The 21520-nt window shown below is 40.5% G+C and overlaps 1 protein-coding gene across 1 annotated transcript; it reads left to right on the top strand.

The window, feature by feature from the left end:
• Nucleotides 1-753: 753 nt before the first annotated feature.
• tbl1xr1b (TBL1X/Y related 1b) lies at nt 754-16877 on the top strand (the record flags this gene model as incomplete). Its single annotated transcript, XM_079232036.1, has 14 exons — nt 754-811; nt 965-1110; nt 1278-1494; nt 5121-5253; nt 8960-9101; nt 9502-9565; nt 9652-9749; nt 11778-11838; nt 12253-12374; nt 12740-12814; nt 12958-13085; nt 15288-15453; nt 15557-15658; nt 16742-16877. 14 exons carry the CDS (start codon nt 754-756, stop codon nt 16766-16768), a joined length of 1539 nt encoding a protein of 512 aa, XP_079088162.1. The 3' UTR covers nt 16769-16877.
• Between the last annotated feature and the right edge of the window lie 4643 nt (nt 16878-21520).

Genomic DNA, 21520 nt, shown 5'->3' on the forward strand with positions numbered 1-21520 from the left:
GTTCCCTGCTCCTGCGTCACTTCCCTCCTTGCACCCTTTCAAAAAAGTAGTGTAGTGCACCGTAACTACACTGACCCTGACACAAATGGAAAAACACTATGTAAGAGCATGAGTACAGTAGTGGTGCAGCAGAAGAAAAAAAAATCTCATTTTATTGGAACTATGCTATATTTTATGGAGAAAGATTTGGGGCATTTATTGTTAACAGAAGTTAAGCCATTTACTGCATTTTAGTGGTAGTGCTTCGGTGTTAGAAACACTAGCCATCAGGATTCAGAGAGTCCTACTAGATTCCATGCTCAGTTGGTCTTGGACCTCAGCCTCTGGGAAACGGCAGGAGACATGTTGACTTTTTCAGCAGGCTGGCATGATGGAATCAGTAGAAGTTCTGTCCCCTGTCCAGACCCCTTGTTTATTTCCACAGTCCCATTTCAACAGTGCGGGTTCTGCATGAATAAATATGGAAACCAGATGCAAGCACTGTATGATCCTCATGAAGGCATATGGTAATTATTTCCAGTTGTAGGTTAATGAATGGAAACTGGTGCCCTGCCTAGAGCCAGAAGGCTTCTGTAGCCAGCAAACCAAAGGAAGAACGAAACATCATTATGCATCCAATGGCAGATCACAGCTTGCTTGAGAGAGAGAGAGACTCCGTTCAGCAGTGTGTAACACCACCAAATGTTAATTGTCGTTTGCTTTTACAGGCTCCTATCCTAAGCTGACCCAATGGTTTAATCACCAGGACTAAAAATGAGCATAAGCAGTGATGAAGTCAATTTCCTGGTTTACAGATACCTGCAAGAGTCAGGTAAGTCTTGCATTTTTTAGGTAAATCTCTCTGAATGCAGTCGTATTTGCTGTACATTTCACTATATTACACAGAAAGTAAAATGATGTGATTTTTTTGTGTGTGGGATTTATGACTCCATCCTATCTTCCAAATTATCCATGCCCCCTCAAGGCTTCTCTCACTCAGCATTCACCTTTGGCATAGAGAGCCACATCAGCCAGTCCAACATCAATGGAGCCCTTGTGCCCCCTGCTGCCCTCATCTCCATTATCCAGAAGGGCCTGCAGTATGTGGAGGCTGAAGTCAGCATCAATGAGGTCTGGCTCCCTCTTTATACCGTCAACTACTAATTTGTGTAACTTTACAACATGCTGGCAAGAAGGGGTGCACTGTCAGCTTTATTTTGTCTCAAATTTGGATGTTGCAGTGAATTGGTGGAGGATCTGAAGTATAATGATTATAAAATATTGTGTTGTCTCTGTAGGATGGGACCTTATTTGACGGGCGGCCCATAGAGTCGCTATCTCTGATCGATGCTGTAATGCCAGATGTAGTCCAAACCAGGCAGCAGGCCTACAGGGACAAGCTGGCTCAGCAGCAGCAGGCGGCAGGCAGTGGCAGCGGCACAGGGCCCCAGGGAGGCACCAAGAATGGAGAGAGCGCTGCCAACGGAGAGGAAAACGGATCCCACCCCTTAGCCAGTAAGCTAGCTAATGATCATATACAATCTCTAAAGCAGCTCCTTAACAAACAATGTGTTTTCTTTGTGGTAGGCGGGGGGAAAAATTCCAAATTCCAGAAATGTTTTATGTTCTTATGCAGGATTTTAATTCATCGGTAAATGATTTAACACAATCAGATTCATGTTTATAAGATGTAGGCCTGCAACTAACGATTATTTTAATAATCGATTAATCGGTTGATTATTTTTTCGATGAATCAGTTTTAAAAAAAAAAAAACGTTAATTTCCAACCCTTTATTCAAAAACAGAAGTGACAGTGCAAAACATCTTCAGAAAGTGCACAAACAGGTTGCTCCTTGAACATCCCTGAGCTGTTAATTAAAACAATAAAATGGACTAACACTAAAAACATACACATGTATACTTTACATCTGCCAAATGTGAGCCCTTTTTACTGTAATTGATCCCTCCAGAGGCTGCATTTAGCATACCCTGCTTTATCAATATGTATGAAATACTGGGACAGAGGGAAGCTGTACTGCTACATATAGAGCGTCCTCTTCCTTAAACTCTTTCATTCTGCGTCTCTTATGATCATGACGTCACGTTGTTGGCTAAGCCCAACTACGTGATTTGCTTCATTCTACTTTGAGTAAAAAAAAAAAAAAAAAACCTGCAGCCAGATCCGCCGGTGTGCCGGTTTAACGTTAACGAGTGACAGCGTGAACTGAACCAGACCGGGGGGTGACGGCCTGTTTCATCACGTTACGTTTTTTTACAAGCAAGACTGAACTCTAACGGAACATAAAGTAACTTTAACGACAATACACAACCCAAACACGTTAGCTAACGTGATAGCAAGCTGACTAGTAGCTTCCATTAAAAACAAGTTTGAGGAACATAAAGACGCTGATTGGTCAAGACTCGACTTGTCAAAGATCTTCTATTTTTGAGATGATCACGACCTCAGCTTTTCTCGTGTCTCACTCCAATCTCAGAAACGCTGGCCGGCCAGTTGCTCTGCTCCACTCTTTTTTTTTTCTCCGCGACTTATTGCCGGCGTAATAATCGCGCGACACAACGAATCGATAATGAAATTCGTTGCCAACACTTTTGATAATCGATTTTTATTGATTTTATCGATTCGTTGTTGCAGCCCTAATAAGATGCAGTGTAAGCTGTTTGAAACTCACCCCTTTATCTGTTTTTTGATTTGTCACTGCATATTTTTGTCTCCACTCACCTGATTGTGTGTCAGCGTTGTACATCTTACTTTATGCTGCAGACAGTTAGTAAAAGGTGTAATGTCAAATAACACAACAGAAGGAAATGCTCAAGTTGATTTTTTTTTTATCACAAAAGAATTGAATTATAGCGCTGTGCAGTATATTTTCAATACTGTGCAGTAACGTAATGGCAATGTATATTAAAAGACGCTTTCTATTGCGTAGCGTTAAAGTGTGGGGGTGGGGGGACTGTTTTTATTCACTTTTTTCAGAATTTGTTTGTTTTAGCGTAACAACTGTGGTCTTGTTGTTTTCCCTCAAAACCACCCAGCGTATTTCAACGTATTTCACAATTAAAGCTGCGAGCAGCTGTGAGCGGGTCCTCGCTTATCCCGGCACATTTGGGGTAGCCGGCATGTCGCCGACTCGCCCAGTTCAAACAGTACACACCGGTTTCAAGTATGAACATTTCACATACCAGTCTCTGCTTTTGGCAGGTGACAAGATTGAACATTCACATTGATGTTGACCATTGATGTTGAAGGTTGATTTTTCACATTGATTGTTCACAATGATATTGAAGGTGCAGCGGACGGCGCTACTTACATCTCATGGTGACTAACTTGACTAATGGTGTTAAGAAAATGACATTGGCAAAATGCCTGCTGAGTAAATTATTTGCCCAAAATGGCTGCCCATACAGGAAGAGTGCTATTGTGCATGAAGAGAATGCAACATACACTTGGCATTATGTTTCTCTACGTGAAGAGTAGAGCAGGTCATGTAAATTAGATGTAAATCCGATGCTGTTTGGCTGATTTACTTTTGCCAGTAGGTGGCGCTATGACAATCTGAACATTTGTCATGTACATGCCCTCAGGCATGGACCAGTATCATGCATGAGGAGTATTGGGGTAATAGCATCATGTATGGAGGAGTTACAACAGCTTTCTCTCATAATAGCGGTTAGCTCAAAGTAGGCGCGTCTTTGCGTCCCCGTAAACGTCAATTCCCAAAAGTGAAAACGCGCACGGAGCACAAGCCATACTCCTGAGAGTCTTGATATCACTTTAGAACAGAATTTAAGTCGATTGTCTGAAATTTGTAGGAGGAGGAGTATTTGGCGTAAATGCAAATATATGCTAAAATTAGCATAAATGGGGCCGAAAATGGCAAATTGGCCGAAGTACCCTATTGTTCAAATCAGATGCCTGATTTATTGCAGGTTAGGTGATGCACATACACTCCAAGTTTGGAGTCGTTTGAACAAATAGTTTTAATGTTATGAGTGTTTTTGAAAACCAGACACGCCCCTAAGAGGTTGATTGGTCGATATCTCCTCAACGCAATGAGGTATCAAAGAAATTTGCAGTATTGATGATCCGGCTCCAATAATGATACCGATAATGATAAGTACCAAGTTTGGTATGAAACGGAGCAAGCGTTTAGGAATAAACGACAACAATGTGTTTTTCACAAAATTCAAGATGGTGGAAAATATTCATAGGCGGACTTTATGGGTCTGAGAGGCTTTTTTGTAGAGCAGATGGAGATGGACATGTGTGAATTTTTTCAAGTCAAAAAAACATTCTGGGCGAGGTGCGTCGCCGGTCCAACTTGTAGGGGGCGCTAGAGTAATTTTTTTGGAACTTTTTTTTTTTCCCGGCTTTGATTCATCCCTATTTTCACCAGGCCTGACAAGTGCCCCAAAAAGGCGCCCAATGTACAAAAATAAGAATCATAGAGAATAATAATAATAACCCTTTGTATTTCAATAGGGTCCTCTCGGGACTGACTCTGTCAGTCGCTCGGACCCTAATAACACACCGGGCATCAGAATCAAATTACAGAGAGCTACTGACCGTTAGACTCCGGTTCTAATGGGCTGAAGACGAGTCCCACATTAGCTTACTAACTTACAGTGTCTTACATGGGCTCCACAACTTGAACTTTTCAGTGTCTATTTTTGGACAAGCTGGGGTTTGGTACAAACACTCTTGGTCATTCAACAACAAGCACACCTTGCTCTTCAATTCCGCAGCCGTTGGGTATTCAAGCTGGTTTTCACTCTCAACAACACTGTTCACTTGTGCCTTGTTGAGAAACAGTTTGCCGTTTTCTTTGAATTAACAATATCAGTCGATGACAAACATGTGCACTGCTGTGGGACTGCTCTGCTTCATAGGAAATTAGATAACGTCAGACTGTCCTTATGAGCATCTGCTGTAAAATGTTTTTTTTGTTAATATACTTTGCCAAAAAAAAAGTAGCGAAACACTATTCATTTCTCAATTAATAAGCTATTTTTCTAGAAACAGTGCTTAATCACATCTTGTTAATACTCCATAAGCCTGGCATCCTCCAGCTTATGAATACTGTTGTGTGGTAAACGTTTTTGTTTCTCACTCCTTTCTATAGATTACCACTCAGAGATGATGGAGATGGACATGGACGTGGAGATCCCCCAGAGTAAAGCCATGGTGCTGAGAGGACACGAATCCGAAGTTTTTATTTGTGCCTGGAACCCAGTAAACGACCTCCTTGCCTCCGGGTCAGTATCTCCACATCACACAACGCTTCCCCATGGTTCTCACTGGTCATGCAGTGGTTAGAATATCATGGAAACAGGTTATTGTCACAGGGACAGTTAAGTTGAGTTAATGTATCAGTGTCTTTAATACAAGTTAGTCAAGTTATTAGCATTTTCTTTGCATTTAGTACAAATGCAGTTTTAATGTCAGCATAATGATTTGAACACACAGCAGCAAGTGGTCTATAGTCTTTCTGGTCCCATTTGTAGCCAGGAGTAGGCTTACCTGAGTTAAAGCTAAATCTTTATCTCTTACTCGTCAGTTAGCTGTTTTTCAAAAACATTTCTTAATAGGGCAATTTTGTCTTGTTCAGGGAAAAAAGATATGTGAGGCGAGTAAACCTGTTTTCATAAGTTCTTCCTAATTTATTATGATTAAACAAATCATTGTTGACTCAAGTCATTGTTTTTACAGTGTCATTATCCTTTTCCAGATGATTTTTATTTATTTTTTACCCCAAATCGGTTGGTTAATGGTGGATTTAAAGTGCCATATGTCAAAGTTTGTTGCAATTTCACCATCAGCAACTGTGACTTTTTATTCTGTGTTAAGCAAAACCAGACCAATAGCCTCAAGAGTAGGGTTGGGTTGGGTTGGGTTCACACTATGTGCCTCTTAGTCGATTGGGCCAAACTGCAAATACTGCTTTTCTCCTTTTATTTTGAGGGTCAAATTAAACAAAATGCACAACTTTGTTAGTCCCCAATTCAAACAAATCTCCTTCAACGATGTCATATGTTTAGGTCTCCACACTTGCCTCCTAGTATGTTTGTCAACATGGCTCAGTGGAGACCCCTTTATTTCTGAGCAGTCACAGAGAAGGAAAAAAAAAGTCAAATCAAGGTGGCTGGTGACTCTCAAAATGTGGGTTGAAAGGAGGAAAACCAACCAATGGATTCATGTTATTTTACACTATTTGACTAGTTAACTATACCTTTTTTTTCTTATCAAACAAAAGAACATAGTCAGTATAGAGGGGATAGTATACAAATGGGACAATAACAAAAAACCCAGGGGTATATCCCACAAGACAAAAGACTATTATAAAACATACAGATATTAGTGTCGATCCAATATGTGACATGGAATAGAGACAAAGGCGGCGGTGTCCTGCTGCTGCCTTACCTCCCAGTCCAAATCTATTCTCGCTGTTAGCTTACAATTCTTCAGAGCGGCTACAGCAAGCTAACCGTTGCAATGGCTAAGACGAGTGCTAGCTACTGCTTGATAAAGCGAAAAAGTAAAGGAGTAAGGGGAAAAAAAAATAAAGGGAAATGTCAATTAAAAAAAATACTTTGAACTCGGGTGAAAATGCATAAATAGAATATAATTTTTCAGTGTTTAAAACATAATCATTTATTTTCTAATATAATTTGGAAATCCTCATTGGACGAACGCAATGTCAATATTGTATTCTGATTGTTGATTGGTAACGACCCAAATGAGAATGTACTCCCTCAGAGCGTCTTTTTGTTTCGACTAATAACAAATTAGCATGAAAACAATTAAACACATTAAATTGATATAAAAGGTCCCGCCCTGAGGCAGGACAGCAGGAGCCCGTCCTCGTCTGGCCCCACCACCCCCACCCCCATTGCTTGTCCTGCAGGTGTAGTTGTTGAAGCATTTTAATCGAAATGGACTTTTTTTTTTTAATCAAAGATTATTATTTTTTAAATAAATGATACAGAGATTTGCGAATGGCTTATTTAAGACATCACTATTAGGCAGATTGCAATCCAGATCCAGACGCTGTTATATCCGTACCTGGACCTATGACTGATAGATCATTGAGAATTATACCATTTTGACAAAGTGCTTCCATCTTGACCCGCGCAGCTTTTTTAGCCTTTGCGGCACTCGATCAGTGGTCCAGGAAACACACCGACCTATTACATGCGTTGTAAACGTGATGCTACTCAGTCAATCAAATATGTATTTCGATAAGCATCACGACTTGGGTGAGATTTACACACACGGGGGAGGGGGGACGATTGAGGCAAGAGATTGAGGCAAGACCCTCAATCGTCGGAGAAGTATGTGAGTCAGAAGTTATTTTACATGGTGTTCTCCAAAAAGAGGAATGTTGATTGAGATACCAGAGCTTTTAACCAAGAATGTACAGACTTTTCAATGTTAATTCTAGCAGTTCAAAACCTGTTTGTCTTATGTGTTCAGAGACCGTGGCGATTCATTAAAAGCGGCGATGTAAAGCGTCACTATGAGACAAAGCACAACTCTTTTGAGCAAACGTTCCCACTCGCATCCAAAATTAAGTCGCTGAAAATAACTAATATGATCAGAACACATTAATTCTCTGCCCAACAATGATGTTGACAGAGATAGAAAATGAGAAGAATATAATACCGTGGCTTTTTCAGTTCAGTTAATTTTTCTAAAATGAAGTACTTTATTTTAAGCTTTTTGTTCTGCAATTTATTCTTGAATGCATCATGTATTTGACTTAAAATTAAAGAATAACATTTATTTATTATTAGAGTATGTATTATCTATAACTCCTGCGTTTTAATTTGAAAACTGACTAAGTATTGTTCAGATATTATTCAATTGAACTTTATGTTTTTGTTTTGACAGTCAGTTGTTGACTACAAACAGACGTTAATACAAATGTTAGTCTACCTCAATATAAATAAGACTAAATCGTTATTGTGATGTTCCGGACCTTTGCATGAGAAAATGATCTCTCCCTGGACCTCGTTGAATTGCAATTGAATACACTTAGTTTATTTTAATCAATTACTCTTTTCTTTTTTTTGTTATATTTTGATTTCCCTTTTGTCTCAAAGATAGAGGTAGAGCAGCCTCCTTAGTCTCTATGGACTAGCCTTTTCAAATACGATATACATATGATTTGTCAAGATGCACGCGGTGGTTTGCCCTTCACTGGTTGCTTTCTAGACTAAAGTAATACTATTTTATATATATACAAGTTATTGATGTGTGAGAAATAGGTGTGAATTTGTGTGATAACTTTATTGCCCCTTCAACACTCTTCCCATGATGGGCTTTGTCAAACTCTAAAATGGCAATTACCATAAACCAAAATTAACAGTTGAGTGTAATCCAGAACATAATTTACTTTCACAGCACATGAAACGATGGCGTTGCCAAAAGGAAAAATAGATTTTACCAAACACAAAACAAAATCAAGAACAAGAATGGTTCATCATCTTTCTAAAATGACATTAAACCTTCTCCTGTGAGTATTCAACTGCGTGAACATACTTATTCAGCAGTCCTGCTTCCAAGCATGAGCACACCTCAAGGAAAATGGAGAAAAATGCAATAACTTCAGGCACAGTCCTGTAAATTAGGTTAGGGGCTGCATTAGGGGCCACGTTAAAGTTAATGAGTTTTGTGCTTGTAAAATTTCTTTCTCCTTTTTCCTCAACAGATGATGTGAAAAAGTTTGATAGGGATTTAAAAAGATTTCGGATTTGATACTGGGTTCAGGTTCCATAAAATGCTTTCAAACCCCAACCCTACTCAAGAGCAACGATGGTCAGTTTAATATCACTTTCAGTACTGATTTTAAGAGTCAAAGCCATGTTACGTGCCTAAGTGTGTGTGTGTGTGTGTGTGTGTGTGTGTGTGTGTGTGTGTGTGTGTGTGTGTGTGTGTGTGTGTGTGTGTTGATTTGGACAGGTCCGGGGACTCAACAGCACGAATCTGGAACCTGAGTGAGAACAGTACAAGTGGGTCCACCCAGCTGGTTCTGAGGCACTGCATACGGGAAGGGGGTCAGGACGTACCCAGCAACAAAGACGTCACCTCACTAGACTGGAATGTAAGTGTGTGTCAAAGTGTATGTGTGTGTTCCACTGAGTGCAGTTTTGAGTAATCTAGTGTGTGTGCACTCGCATGCCTGTGACCACTACTTCGGCTAAAGGCATTCCTTCTTCCAAATATATGGGGGCGAGTCACTCCCATGGGGAATAAGGCTTTTTATGCTGCACAGCTGCAAACTTGTTTCCCTGAGTGTAGTACAAGTCAGTTCTCACTGGTAAATCAGCACTAATATTTTGTCTGTAATTAAATACTTGCATCTTGTGCATCATGTGTCTTGTTATTAAAGTGGAATATACCAGAAAGACCAGGCCCAATTCTACCCAAACCAGAATATGTAAATGATACTGAGAAAGATGCTCACTTCAAACTAATGAGAATCAATGCTTTCTTTGTTTCAGAGTGAAGGAACGTTGCTAGCGACCGGCTCGTATGATGGCTTTGCTAGAATATGGACAAAAGACGGTAAGATCATAGGTTTGCAAGGACGCATTGATTATGAAATGTTTCTGCTCACTTTTTAAGCTGTGTTAAATTTGTAATATTTTCAGGTAACCTGGCCAGTACTTTGGGTCAGCATAAAGGTCCTATATTTGCACTCAAGTGGAATAAGAAAGGAAATTTCATCCTCAGTGCTGGTGTAGACAAGGTAAGGCTCACTGATTTAAGATTTGGATTTTTGGAGTAGAATGTTTGCTAAATGTTTTTTTTGGGTGACCTTGTGAGCACTGCAACTTAATGTTTATTCCTGGTTACCACTTTAAAGGTACCTTAAAATGTAACATTATCATACTATGTTGAGGTGGGATGTAACACAGTGATGCTTCTTAAATGTGATATATGTTTGATTGGAGGGGTGGAATTATTCAGAAATATGAAGGGTTTATTGGTTGGAGTTTTATTTTATTTTTATAGATGGCACAGATTGCAATTTTCTTGCCAGATAAAGTATGACCACATGATTCTGTATTTTGGAGGTTTCCGATTTTCACAATAATTGATAGCAAGGCTTAGACTAACGTCTTTCACCACCGTCCCAAATTTCCACCGATAAGTCAGTGTAAACTGTCAAAAATTATAAATGTTATATTTTTACTTTGTTGTTGTCATCTAGTGGCTATTTGCATAAAACACACTATACAAATAATTAGGCAGTAAATTATTTTATTTTAATACTTAAAATAATTAATTAAAAATAATCTTGAGATTAGTAGTTTTAATAATGTATAATAAGATGCTTGGAGGTAGTGTTGGGATGTTAAATAGGTTGTAATTCCCCCTCTAGTATCTTTTTTATATTGCTCAGGAAACTTCTTTTTCAAACAACTATCAATTCAAATGTATCACCAAAATGACTTTCCTAGGTACATTGAAAATACTTTTTGTTTTGACACATGGTGTTGTATTTCAAATTACTTAACTTTCCAAGCCTTCAGATGATGTATACCACCTATGTGGCATAATCCTGTTAAACCTACTATCCCCCCCTAAAGATCCCCTCCGAAAACGTCTCAAGTCGGGGTTGGGGAGGAAAAAATTATTCCCTCTTGAAAGATTAGGACCTGATGCAGAAAACTCAATAATGGGACATTTTAAACTCAATTCTCAACCTTATGATCGCTTGTAACAATTGTGTGACACCGGGCTGTCTATTCTTAACCGCTGCCCCTGAACGCAACAGACGTAATACACGTGCATCTTGTTTACATTCTAAACGAGGCAAAAATAATAGCTGAGCTTTGGTGAGGTCGGCTGAGCTTGAGCACTCGCATATGGACATAATCCGAACAGCAGCACCTGGCTTAAAAGCCAACGTAAGGAAGCATTTCGCTTCTTCTTCCGCACAAATTGTGAAGGGCAACGGAAATCTCAAAGTACATTACGACTTTTTTTGCCAAGGATTTGCGCACCTTCTCAGTCATTGAGAATCAGAGCTTTCGCGCAATGTTGCACACTTTGGAACCGATCTACAACATTCAGCTCAACCTTTTTAAGGACACAGCGATACACTCCAACCAAAGCTAAATTCATGGAGTCACTGAGGAAAGCGGGCAGGATGGAAGTAACACACGATGCGCGACATCTGTTGCCACAGAATCTTGTTTGCTCGTAACCGCACACTATGTATAATTTTAACACATGATCCAGAAAACGAATTGCCTTTAACAAAGGGATTTTGTTTGAAGAGAAGTCTATATTATTTATTTGTGAAGAAGGTTCAGCTTGTTATGTCAAATGACGGATCTGGACCGGTCTGCCTATTACTGGTATATGTATATACCTGGTATGGCGGGTTGGCGTAAAAGACGTTAAAGTAATCTTCATCTTCTACTCCTAGCAATGCCAAGGGAAAGGCACAAAATACGAACTGCATGCTGCAGAACATAGATGGGTCTGTGCAGATATTGAGCACTGCTCAGTATAAATCTGCTTGTCAGGTTCTGCATACACTTAATGTTAAGGACTGACAGGTAACAGAGGTGCATCTCCACCAAAAGCAAGACATGTTCACGTCTTGTGTTCAACATTGCCATCTAGTGTACAGAAATGTAATGGCATGCACATCATACATTTTAATGCTCATTTTATGTGATTGTTTTTCAATTATTATTATTGATTTTATAGCATGAACATTACTGGTCTAGTATAAATAATGAAAATTCCCTCCTCCACACAGACCACAATTATTTGGGACGCCCACACAGGAGAGGCAAAACAACAATTTCCTTTCCACTCGGGTGAGTGACAGGAGTCGGCTGGATTGTTCCATGTGACTTTTCATGCAAGATTCTTTCTGGTTTTAGACAGATTACATTTTGCTGAATTGTGGTGAGATCAATCTCCATATTACTTAAGTGCTCTTACACACTGACTGATCTGGTTGAGAGCCACATTCTACCCAACTTGTTTTTACACATTTAGCACAACAGCTCTGCATTTTGACATTGTTTTGTTGAAGTGCAACAGTGAATCTGCAGAAAGCATGTCTGCCCTTTTTAGTATTGTTAAAGTGAATGATCCGATCCAATGGGGTCAATACAAAAACTATTGTCAGACCATGATATTCATGCCATCTTTTCTCTCTGTGCGCTTTCTCTACATACTTCACTGCTGCAGCAGCAGCGCTAAGCTCTGTCTTTGCCTCCCAACAGCACCTGCTCTGGACGTGGACTGGCAGAGCAACAACACGTTTGCCTCCTGCAGCACAGACATGTGCATCCATGTGTGTAAGCTGGGTCAGGACAGACCTGTCAAGACCTTCCAGGGACACACGGTGAGACAGGACAGGCTGCTTCCTCACAACGAGGGAAATGGAAACCCTCCACTGGAAAAACGCATTACTGTTTATAAAGCATTGTAGGATAGCTCATAGGAATTCTGGCACTGACTCACGAAAGCTTCTGATGAAAGTTTATAGTGCCCTGATGGTATTCATTGATAACTCTAACAAGGACCCTCAGAGGACAATCCCTCTCACAACTGTGAGAAAACAGGACTTCACTTATTGTTATGCCGTGAGATTCATTGGCATAACCGTAGCAATATACCAAGTGCATTATTTCCATCATTGCCTGCTCATGTAGATCAGTCAAATATACTGTTTTTGAATTGTTCTAACTGTAATCTTACTACCTGTAGAATGAGGTGAACGCCATCAAGTGGGATCCCACTGGCAGCTTGCTGGCTTCCTGCTCAGATGACATGACACTGAAGGTCAGTCCAATTAACATGTAGATGTCACTTCATGGTTAAAATGAGCCTAAGAAATGGACGTAATTAGACAAATTCCTCATTGAATGAGTTGATGAACATTGTGATAAAAGCCATACTAACAGCTGGTTTCTTCTCTGGCATAGATCTGGAGTATGAAGCAGGACTTGTGTGTCCATGACCTCCAGGCCCACAGTAAAGAAATCTACACTATTAAGTGGAGCCCCACAGGCCCTGGGACCAATAATCCCAGCGCCGACCTCATGCTGGCCAGGTAAGACACAAAGCAGCACCTCAACATCATATGCTACAGCAGACCTGGGCATTCTACGGCCCGTGGGCTCTCCCAGTTCGGCCCACGTGAGGTCAAGCAAAAATGGAAAAATAAATAAATAAGATGCACGCCATAAATGCAATACAACGGCACTGCTTTTACTTTGAAGGCGATTTATGTATGTGCGTGCGTGCGCGCGCACTTACGCAGCCTCACCGACAAGCAGTGTTGCGAACTTGACGACTCGCAGACTGACGTGAAAGCACGTATTGTTATGCAGTTTCTGTCGTCAACGAGCAGCGGGTGATGCCGCGAGCCCCTTCGCCGTCCCGAAGCTCTCACAGGCGGTCAGTCTCACAGGAGCCTCGCGCTGCGGTCCACTCACATCTAAGGTTGGGTACCGAGAACCGGTGCCAGAGGTTTTTAGCTTTTGGCCGACTGTGACTGTTCTGAGTCGCCACGCGCCAGCTTTAATGCTTTTCAGATGGAGCTGTGAAGGATGCCACCGTGGCTCAACGGACCCCGAGGAAATAACACAGGCTCAAGCTGATCCGAGTGGGCTTTCCATCTAAACAACCCTAAAATCCTAGTTTTCCTGAGCAGAATTGACAAACTGACTGTACCATTCACGGTATATTACTTAAAGACAGAAGTATCTCTCTGTGTCTCAAATAAAATGTCATGTTGGCCTTCCAAGATATTGTCTCAGATTTGGAGACAATTGATTAGGGCTGCAACAACGAATCGATAAAATCGATTATCAAAAGTGTTGGCAACGAATTTCATTATCGATTCGTTGTGTCACGCGATTATTACGCCGGGCAATAAGTCGCAGAGGGAAAAAAAAGAGCGGAGCAGAGCAACTGGCCGGCCACCGTTTCTGAGATTGGAGTGAGACACGAGAAAAGCTGAGGTCGTGATCATCTCAAAAATAGAAGATCTTTGACGAGTCGAGTCTTGGCCAATCAGCGTCTTCATGTTCCTCAAACTTGTTTTTAATGGAAGCTAGTCAGCTTGCTATCACGTTAGCTAACGTGTTTGGGTTGTGTATTGTCGTTAAAGTTACGTTATGTTCCGTTAGAGTTCAGTCTTGCTTGTAAAAAAACGTAACGTGACGAAACATGCCGTCACCCCCCGGTCTGGTTCAGTTCACGCTGTCACTCGTTTACGTTAAACCGGCTCACCGGTGGATCTGGCTGCAGGTTTTCTTTTTTTTTTTACTCAAAGTAGAATGAAGCAAATCACGTCGTTGGGCTTAGCCAACAACGTGACGTCGTGGTCATAAGAGACCCAGAATGAACGAGTTTAAGGAAGAGGACGCTCTATATGTAGCAGTACAGATTCCCTCTGTCCCAGTATTTCATACATATTGATAAAGCAGGGTACGCTAAATGCAGCCTCTGGAGGGATCAATTACAGTAAAAAGGGCTCACATTTGGCAGATGTAAAGTATACATGTGTATGTTTTTAGTGTTAGTCCATTTTATTGTTTTAATTAACAGCTCAGGGATGTTCAAGGAGCAACCTGTTTGTGCACTTTCTGAAGATGTTTTGCACTGTCACTTCTGTTTTTGAATAAAGGGTTGGAAATGAACACTTTTTTGATTAAAAAATGTTTTTATCCGATTAATCGAAAAATAAAATAAAAATAATCAACCGATTAATCGATTATTAAAATAATCGTTAGTTGCAGCCCTACAATTGATACGTAAGTGGAAATGTAATATATAGACAAGTGATTTAGTAGACTTTTTCCTTTTTATTAAGAGCTGTCCTGTCCAGCTGACATACTGTATCTATGTATATTGTAACACAACTCTTGAATGCTTGGCTCTAGGGGTGGGCCGATTAATCGGTTTATGCGATTAATCCACGCGTAGGACGTTTTACAAACCATTGTTATCGGCGTCACTAGGCTCCAAAAGTGGCTGCTGGCTGCACAGCCGCCACCAGGCACTCTGAGACGTACATCACAGTTTTGCTTGGAGAATCCATTCACCTAATGCATGCATGCATGCAACTTTTAGTTATGTTATAGAAATCGATTATTGAGATAGTTTGAGATTTACTTCAGAAAGCAATTCTCTACTCCATCAAAAAACACTCAAAGCTTTATTCTGGCGATAATGTAAAAAATGTGAGCTGTTCAGATTTATAGATCTGTCGCCCTCTACTTAGCTCGCTCTTGTTCCATCTCTCCAGTGCATCATTTGACTCCACTGTGCGTCTGTGGGATGTGGAGCGTGGGGTGTGTATCCACACACTGACCCGCCACCAGGAGCCCGTCTACAGCGTGGCCTTCAGTCCCGATGGCAGGCACCTCGCCAGTGGCTCCTTTGACAAGTGTGTCCACATCTGGAACACTCAGGTCTGGGATAATACTTTAAAATTCTAACCACATACACTCAGACAACAGTGGCATGAAAACATAGGATAAAGATATTTCATTGCTTATGTGTGTCTTTCTTCAGACGGGTGCTTTAGTTCACAGCTACAGGGGGACAGGAGGAATCTTCGAAGTGTGCTGGAACGCCACAGGGGACAAAGTAGGAGCCAGCGCGTCAGATGGATCGGTGAGTTGTTCTGCCCGTACGCTCCGTCACACACATCATAATCAATATTGAAAGTAGCGGCCTCTCATCCACACACTTCAGCCTCTATGCAGTTTCTACCCCAGGCTACTGACCCTGGGTCAGCAATGTGTTTTAAGGTCTGACTCGGGTTAAGATGACGCCATAAAATGCCTCTGGTAAGAATCGGGGTTGACGCTGAGGTCAAACCCGGTTCTGCTGGTGATGTCTTTATTTATGTACAGGAAAACATTGAATTCAGACGCCAAGTGACCATTTTAAATATATTAATATATTGGGGTCTCAGACATTCTGTATTGCTGTATGATATGTATCATCCTGTAGATCAACTTTACTCATTTAATGTCTGCTGAGTCAAAGCACATGATTCTCTCCTCTTTTGTTTGGGGTACTTTTTACATTTGCACGTGGCTTTTATTCACCTCAATGATGCTTCATCGGAAACCTCTGACTTTAGTAGTTAATGTGTTACAGCAAAATGTCTGCTCTTGTTCAAAACTTTCTGCACATTCAAAACATTTCCCACATGTCTGTTTTCTCTGGAAAGTCAAAAAGACAATTAAAATATTTTGAGGAACAAAGTCGTAGTATTTCATGAATAAAGTCTTAATTTCATTGGATTAAAGTCATGCTGTGCATTACGTTATTTCTCTGCTGATCAAAATCATTGCTTGGGACTGTTCAGTAGTTGCTTGATATGGAACGGACATGTCCCTACTGTCCCGACCAAATTCTACACCCTTGGCTGCTATGGCTCTTTTTAATTTCTGAGATTTGCCTTTTCTGTAATGTGATACAATAATGAAGTTATAACGTGCAGTAAGACCTATTTTAATTTGTTAAAATTGTATAGCGTTGGCTATGTTTGATCAATATCAACTTTTTATGATGGTTTAAATGACCCACATGCTAAATTTCCAAAAGAAACCTGGATGATATTTTTTTTTGTGAAAGGGACTCAAATCTCTCACAACTTTAACAACATAATTGATGTAAAATGAAGCATCTTTCCTACTTTACTTGGCAGAAGCATTGTGTCTGACTGTCTTCCTTCCTGTTTTCCAGGTTTGCGTATTAGACCTGAGGAAATGACACTCGTGAGGGGGAGCAATGGACCGACTACGAATGTGTACATAGCCAAAATGACTGACTGTCCCTGCCTGTCCGCCACACTGCTGTAGTCCCATCAGATGCCATGGCCCGCCATTACAGTCAATATGTACACAGAAGGATCACACCTTCGCCACATACAGTTCTTATGCACATGTGTCAGGCATGCAACAGGTCTGTGTGGACACCTGTGCTGCTCTCACAGACCTGCAGGAGGAAACGTGTCTGTCATACACAGTACAAACTTGTCGGACCCATCACATGCAAACCAAAACCTTAGGATCTTCCTCGCTTTCCTCTTTTTATCCTTTGTACCAGAATTCTGAAGATTTGTTGTTCTTGGTTGGTGTGTGCATATTGCATATGTCAGCATTTGATGTCCTGTGGACATTGTTGTTTTGAATTTGGATTTTACTGATATCTGCAGGTTTTATATTACTGTACATGTGGGTTGGGAGAGAAGAGGAGTTGGGGATGGAGAATGATTTGTCTTTTACAATGAGTGTTCAAAGCTGTTCATTGGGAGATCCAATCATCCACTTCTCTGCAGTCTTTATGGTTCAAACATGCAGATATATAGCTTAGAAGATGAAAATGGTTTAGAATTTTGTTGACTATTTCTATCTATAATAGGTTTGTGTCATAATTGACATTTTTTTAACAAAGTATAAAGCAGTTAATCAAAGGCTGAACTGTCCTTTGTTTTTGCAACTAGCCTCAAATGTTTTTCAGGTGTTCACAATTCATCAGGTTAATATAGAGCTCTAAAGAATTCAAAGCCTCTCGGCTGAAAGATAATCTTTGTAACTGTGAAACATCATGTCGATCTCTTGTCTGTTCAGTCTGCTGGGCAGAAAAACGCCAACTCTGAAGAGCAGTCAGCTTTAGATTTCCAGAACTGAACTCGTCCTGGATCCGTCTCAAGCTTGCGATAGACGGATGATGTGTTTTGTGTCACATCCTGGCTGGAGTTTATATCACAATTTGACACCTTAAAAATGTCCCAACTTTTTTAAAGATCTCCTTTTTTGGATTGACAAGATATGCGGTTTCAAAGGGAGAGGGAGGGGAAGGCTTGCAGAGAAGGGCCGCATTCGAACCCGGGCTGTGCGGAATGGACTCCGCCCTGTTACATGGGGACTGACTGTCTGTCACGTTTGCAGCTTTCATGTCCAGCAAGTACACACTACAGACACACTGACGGGCTATATTTAGGCCTGTGCACGGACAGACGCCGCTTACGTTCGCGGTGTTCAAAGTTGGTGTCTTGAGGGAAGTCTGTGCTTGTTAAACGGCAGCATATGACTTGATGTAACATGGTATCTGCATACAATGTAATATTATATATGAATATATCTGTGGTGTCACAGGGGAGTCTTTTGTTTGCCACTCATATGCTAATGGAGGCTTTTAAAGTTACTTCACGCTTGAATTACAGTCCGTGATGTCTCCGGGGGTCGTGACCTTGAGGAATGTTTTTTTTTTTAATTATTATAAAATATCATTAAACAGTCACAGAAAAAAGGGTAGAGGACAGAGAAAGCCCTTTTGAAGGGTGTTTTTCCCCCTGCACTTAAGATTTTAGAAACGGGGAGGTGTATTTGTGTATTCAAGCCATCGTAGACGCATCTAATTACAATGCTCTTAAAGATGAATCAGAATTGGTGCAGAAAGTGTGCAGTGGGTAAATAAGGGTGAGCAGTGTCCTGTCTGCCTCCTCGGGGTCCGTCAGCTTAACCAAGACAACTTTATGGCATTCCAGGTCTCATCTCCCAGCCATAACTATCGACTTGATACACACACGCACGCACGCTAGCGTGTGGTCAATTACTTGTTTTGAAATATTTTGTACTGAAGCTAAAGACTATTTTGAAGTTTGCTTAATACAGTCAGCGGCGATTGGATCGTACCACAAAGACACTATTTCAAATGATGTCTGACAGTGGAATGGTATTTTATAAAGTTTTGTTTTTAGATGATCAGCTTTTACACTGCATTCAAATGTGTTTGCTATTGTGTCCCTCCCGTAAGTACTAACGGTAATTCTATCTTTGCTACGTCAGCGAGCCCTTGAAGGTTTTGTACTTCAAAACTTTTGTAATAATGATTTATTTGTAGCTATATATATATATATATATATATATATATATATATATATATATATATATATATATATATATATATATATATATATACACACAATCAATCTGGATTTAATTCTCATTGTATTATCACCCAGAACATGTAAATATCAATTTGCAGATTTGTTTTTGTTGTGTCGTCTCTGCCCCACTGTGTTGTACTCGTTCTCTCTCACTCACATGTTTCAGTCTGCAGCCTCCTGGTCTGACTGTTGTAATATCACTCAGATTTACGAAGGTCTAGAATAAAATCTATTTTGATAATATCAATGTGTTTGCTTTTGCTTTCCACGGCGTTGCACTATCGCCATTTCTTTTTTGAATGAGTTCTTTAATACATGTGTTTGTGAGAGAAGTGCCTGTGTAATATCAGAAAGAGAAACCAAAATACAATGGACACTTTTCAGTTTTTAGCCACGTGGCTAACATGACAATCATTTTGCTCCAGATAAATGTGTCTTAAACGGCTCAACACATTTTTTTATGGATTGCGTAGAAATTTTCCCAGTTTTTAGGAAGTATATCTATCGGGGCTAAAATGACAGTCCAAATCCGGTTCTGTATCTCTGAGTTCAAGTTAAAGATCCAAGCTTTAACAAAGGGTTTGAACGACTAAAAGTAGTTTCTTAAGTTTCATCTCGCTTTGACTCTTTGTTGAAGCTATAATATTTTTACACAAAGTGAAATATATATATATATATATATATATATATATATATATATATATATATATATATATATATATATATATATATATATATATATATATATATATATACATACAGTGGCTTGCAAAAGTATTCATACCCCTTGAACGTTTCCACATTGTTACATTATACGCCACAAACATAAATATATTTTATTGGAATTTTATGTGAAAGACCAACACAAAGTGTCACACAATTGTGAAGTACAAAGAAAATTATACATGTTTTGGAAAAAAATTAGGATATACATATATATCCTAATTTCAGCCTGACTTATTTGATGTCTTTGGAAACTTAAGAACAGCGCGGCATGCAGCGGGTGATAGTCTGTGTCTGTGAGACGGGCGATCGGCTTCGCCTGTGGTGATCAATGCCCGCGGCTCGAGAAGCTCTCGTAAATAAATGATTCTTGTCGGTAGAATCTAGAGCGCTCATAAAGGAAGTCATCCTGATGTGAGAACAGATCTTGCCGATCTGGAAGAACTCTCTCCCTATAAAACTAATATAACTAATATCGCTCCTTCATCAATGAGGAAGTGAGCTGCCTTTTTCGTCCGGTGGGAGTGGCCAATTTATCCAGTGAATTTCACTAAACCTGCTCTGGAGCAGGTTAAGGGATTTCGATGTGTTGCTATGGTGATTTTTCTAAACTTGCTTCGAAGAACCGAAAAGCCTGACCTACGTCATCTTATCCTGAAAATTATCCAGCTAACTCAGTAAACCAGCTACGAAGAATAGGGCACTGGTATGGTTTTATAAAACCCGTCTGCACCATGACACTTATTTCTACAGCATTTTGTTTGCTTCATAAACCCCATCACTAAGATGAAAATGGTGAGAATGACAAGAAGTAAATGGGGTTTGACATCACGCCTCACTTTAGCAGCCAACCCACAAACGTGCCCAACCTTCCACGCGTCAGTGGTGATCAAGTGATTTTTTTTGTGATTTGATTAATTTTGAGAATTAATTAAATAAATAAACATATTGATATCCCTTGAGCGAATTAACAAAAAGTTAGGTAAGTTTTATCTGCTGTTTGACTGTGTGACTCTGATGTGGTTTTCACCAACAGAAGGCAGTGATATGAAGATGATTTGTCGCACCAGTCATTGCTGTAAAGTCTCAATAAACAAACACTAAATGTATGTAATATGTACAAATATGTAATTGCCAAATTATCTCATCTAATAATGTAAAGTGTGTATTACTCTTAATTGATTCAATGACAACAGCATAGACAAATATGTGCATCGTGCATCCTATAAATATTTATGATTGCTGTGTACCCTATAAATTTGCAGACGACACAACGGTCATCGGCCTCATCAGGAACGGTGACGAGTCTGCGTACAGACGGGAGGTTGAACGTCTGGTCCTCTGGTGTGGTCAGAACAACCTAGAGCTGAACAAGCTCAAGACTGTGGAGATGACAGTGGACTTCAGGAGGAGCCCCCCAACACTACCCCCCTTCACCATACACAACACCTTCAGGTTTCTGGAATCCATAATCTCCCGGGACCTGAAGTGGGCCTCCAACATCAACACCATCCGCAAAAAGGCCCAGCAGAGATTGTACTTCCTGCGCCAGCTCAGGAAATACAACCTGCCTCAGGAGCTGCTGATCCTGTTTTACTCTGCTATCGTCCAGTCTGTCCTCTGCTCTTCCGTCACTGTGTGGTTTGGATCGGCCACCAAACAGGAGAGAGACAGACTACAACGGATCGTCAGGTCTGCAGAGAGAACTATTGGTTCCAGCCTGCCCTCCATCCTGGACTTGTACAGGAAGCGGGCTGGAGATCACTACAGACCCCTCACACCCTGGACACAAGCTGTTCCAACTCCTCCCCTCTGGTAGGCGCTACAGAGCACTGTGCGCTAAAACC

Source organism: Taurulus bubalis (assembly GCF_910589615.1).
Source record: "Taurulus bubalis genome assembly, chromosome: 1".
NCBI lineage: Eukaryota > Metazoa > Chordata > Actinopteri > Perciformes > Cottidae > Taurulus > Taurulus bubalis.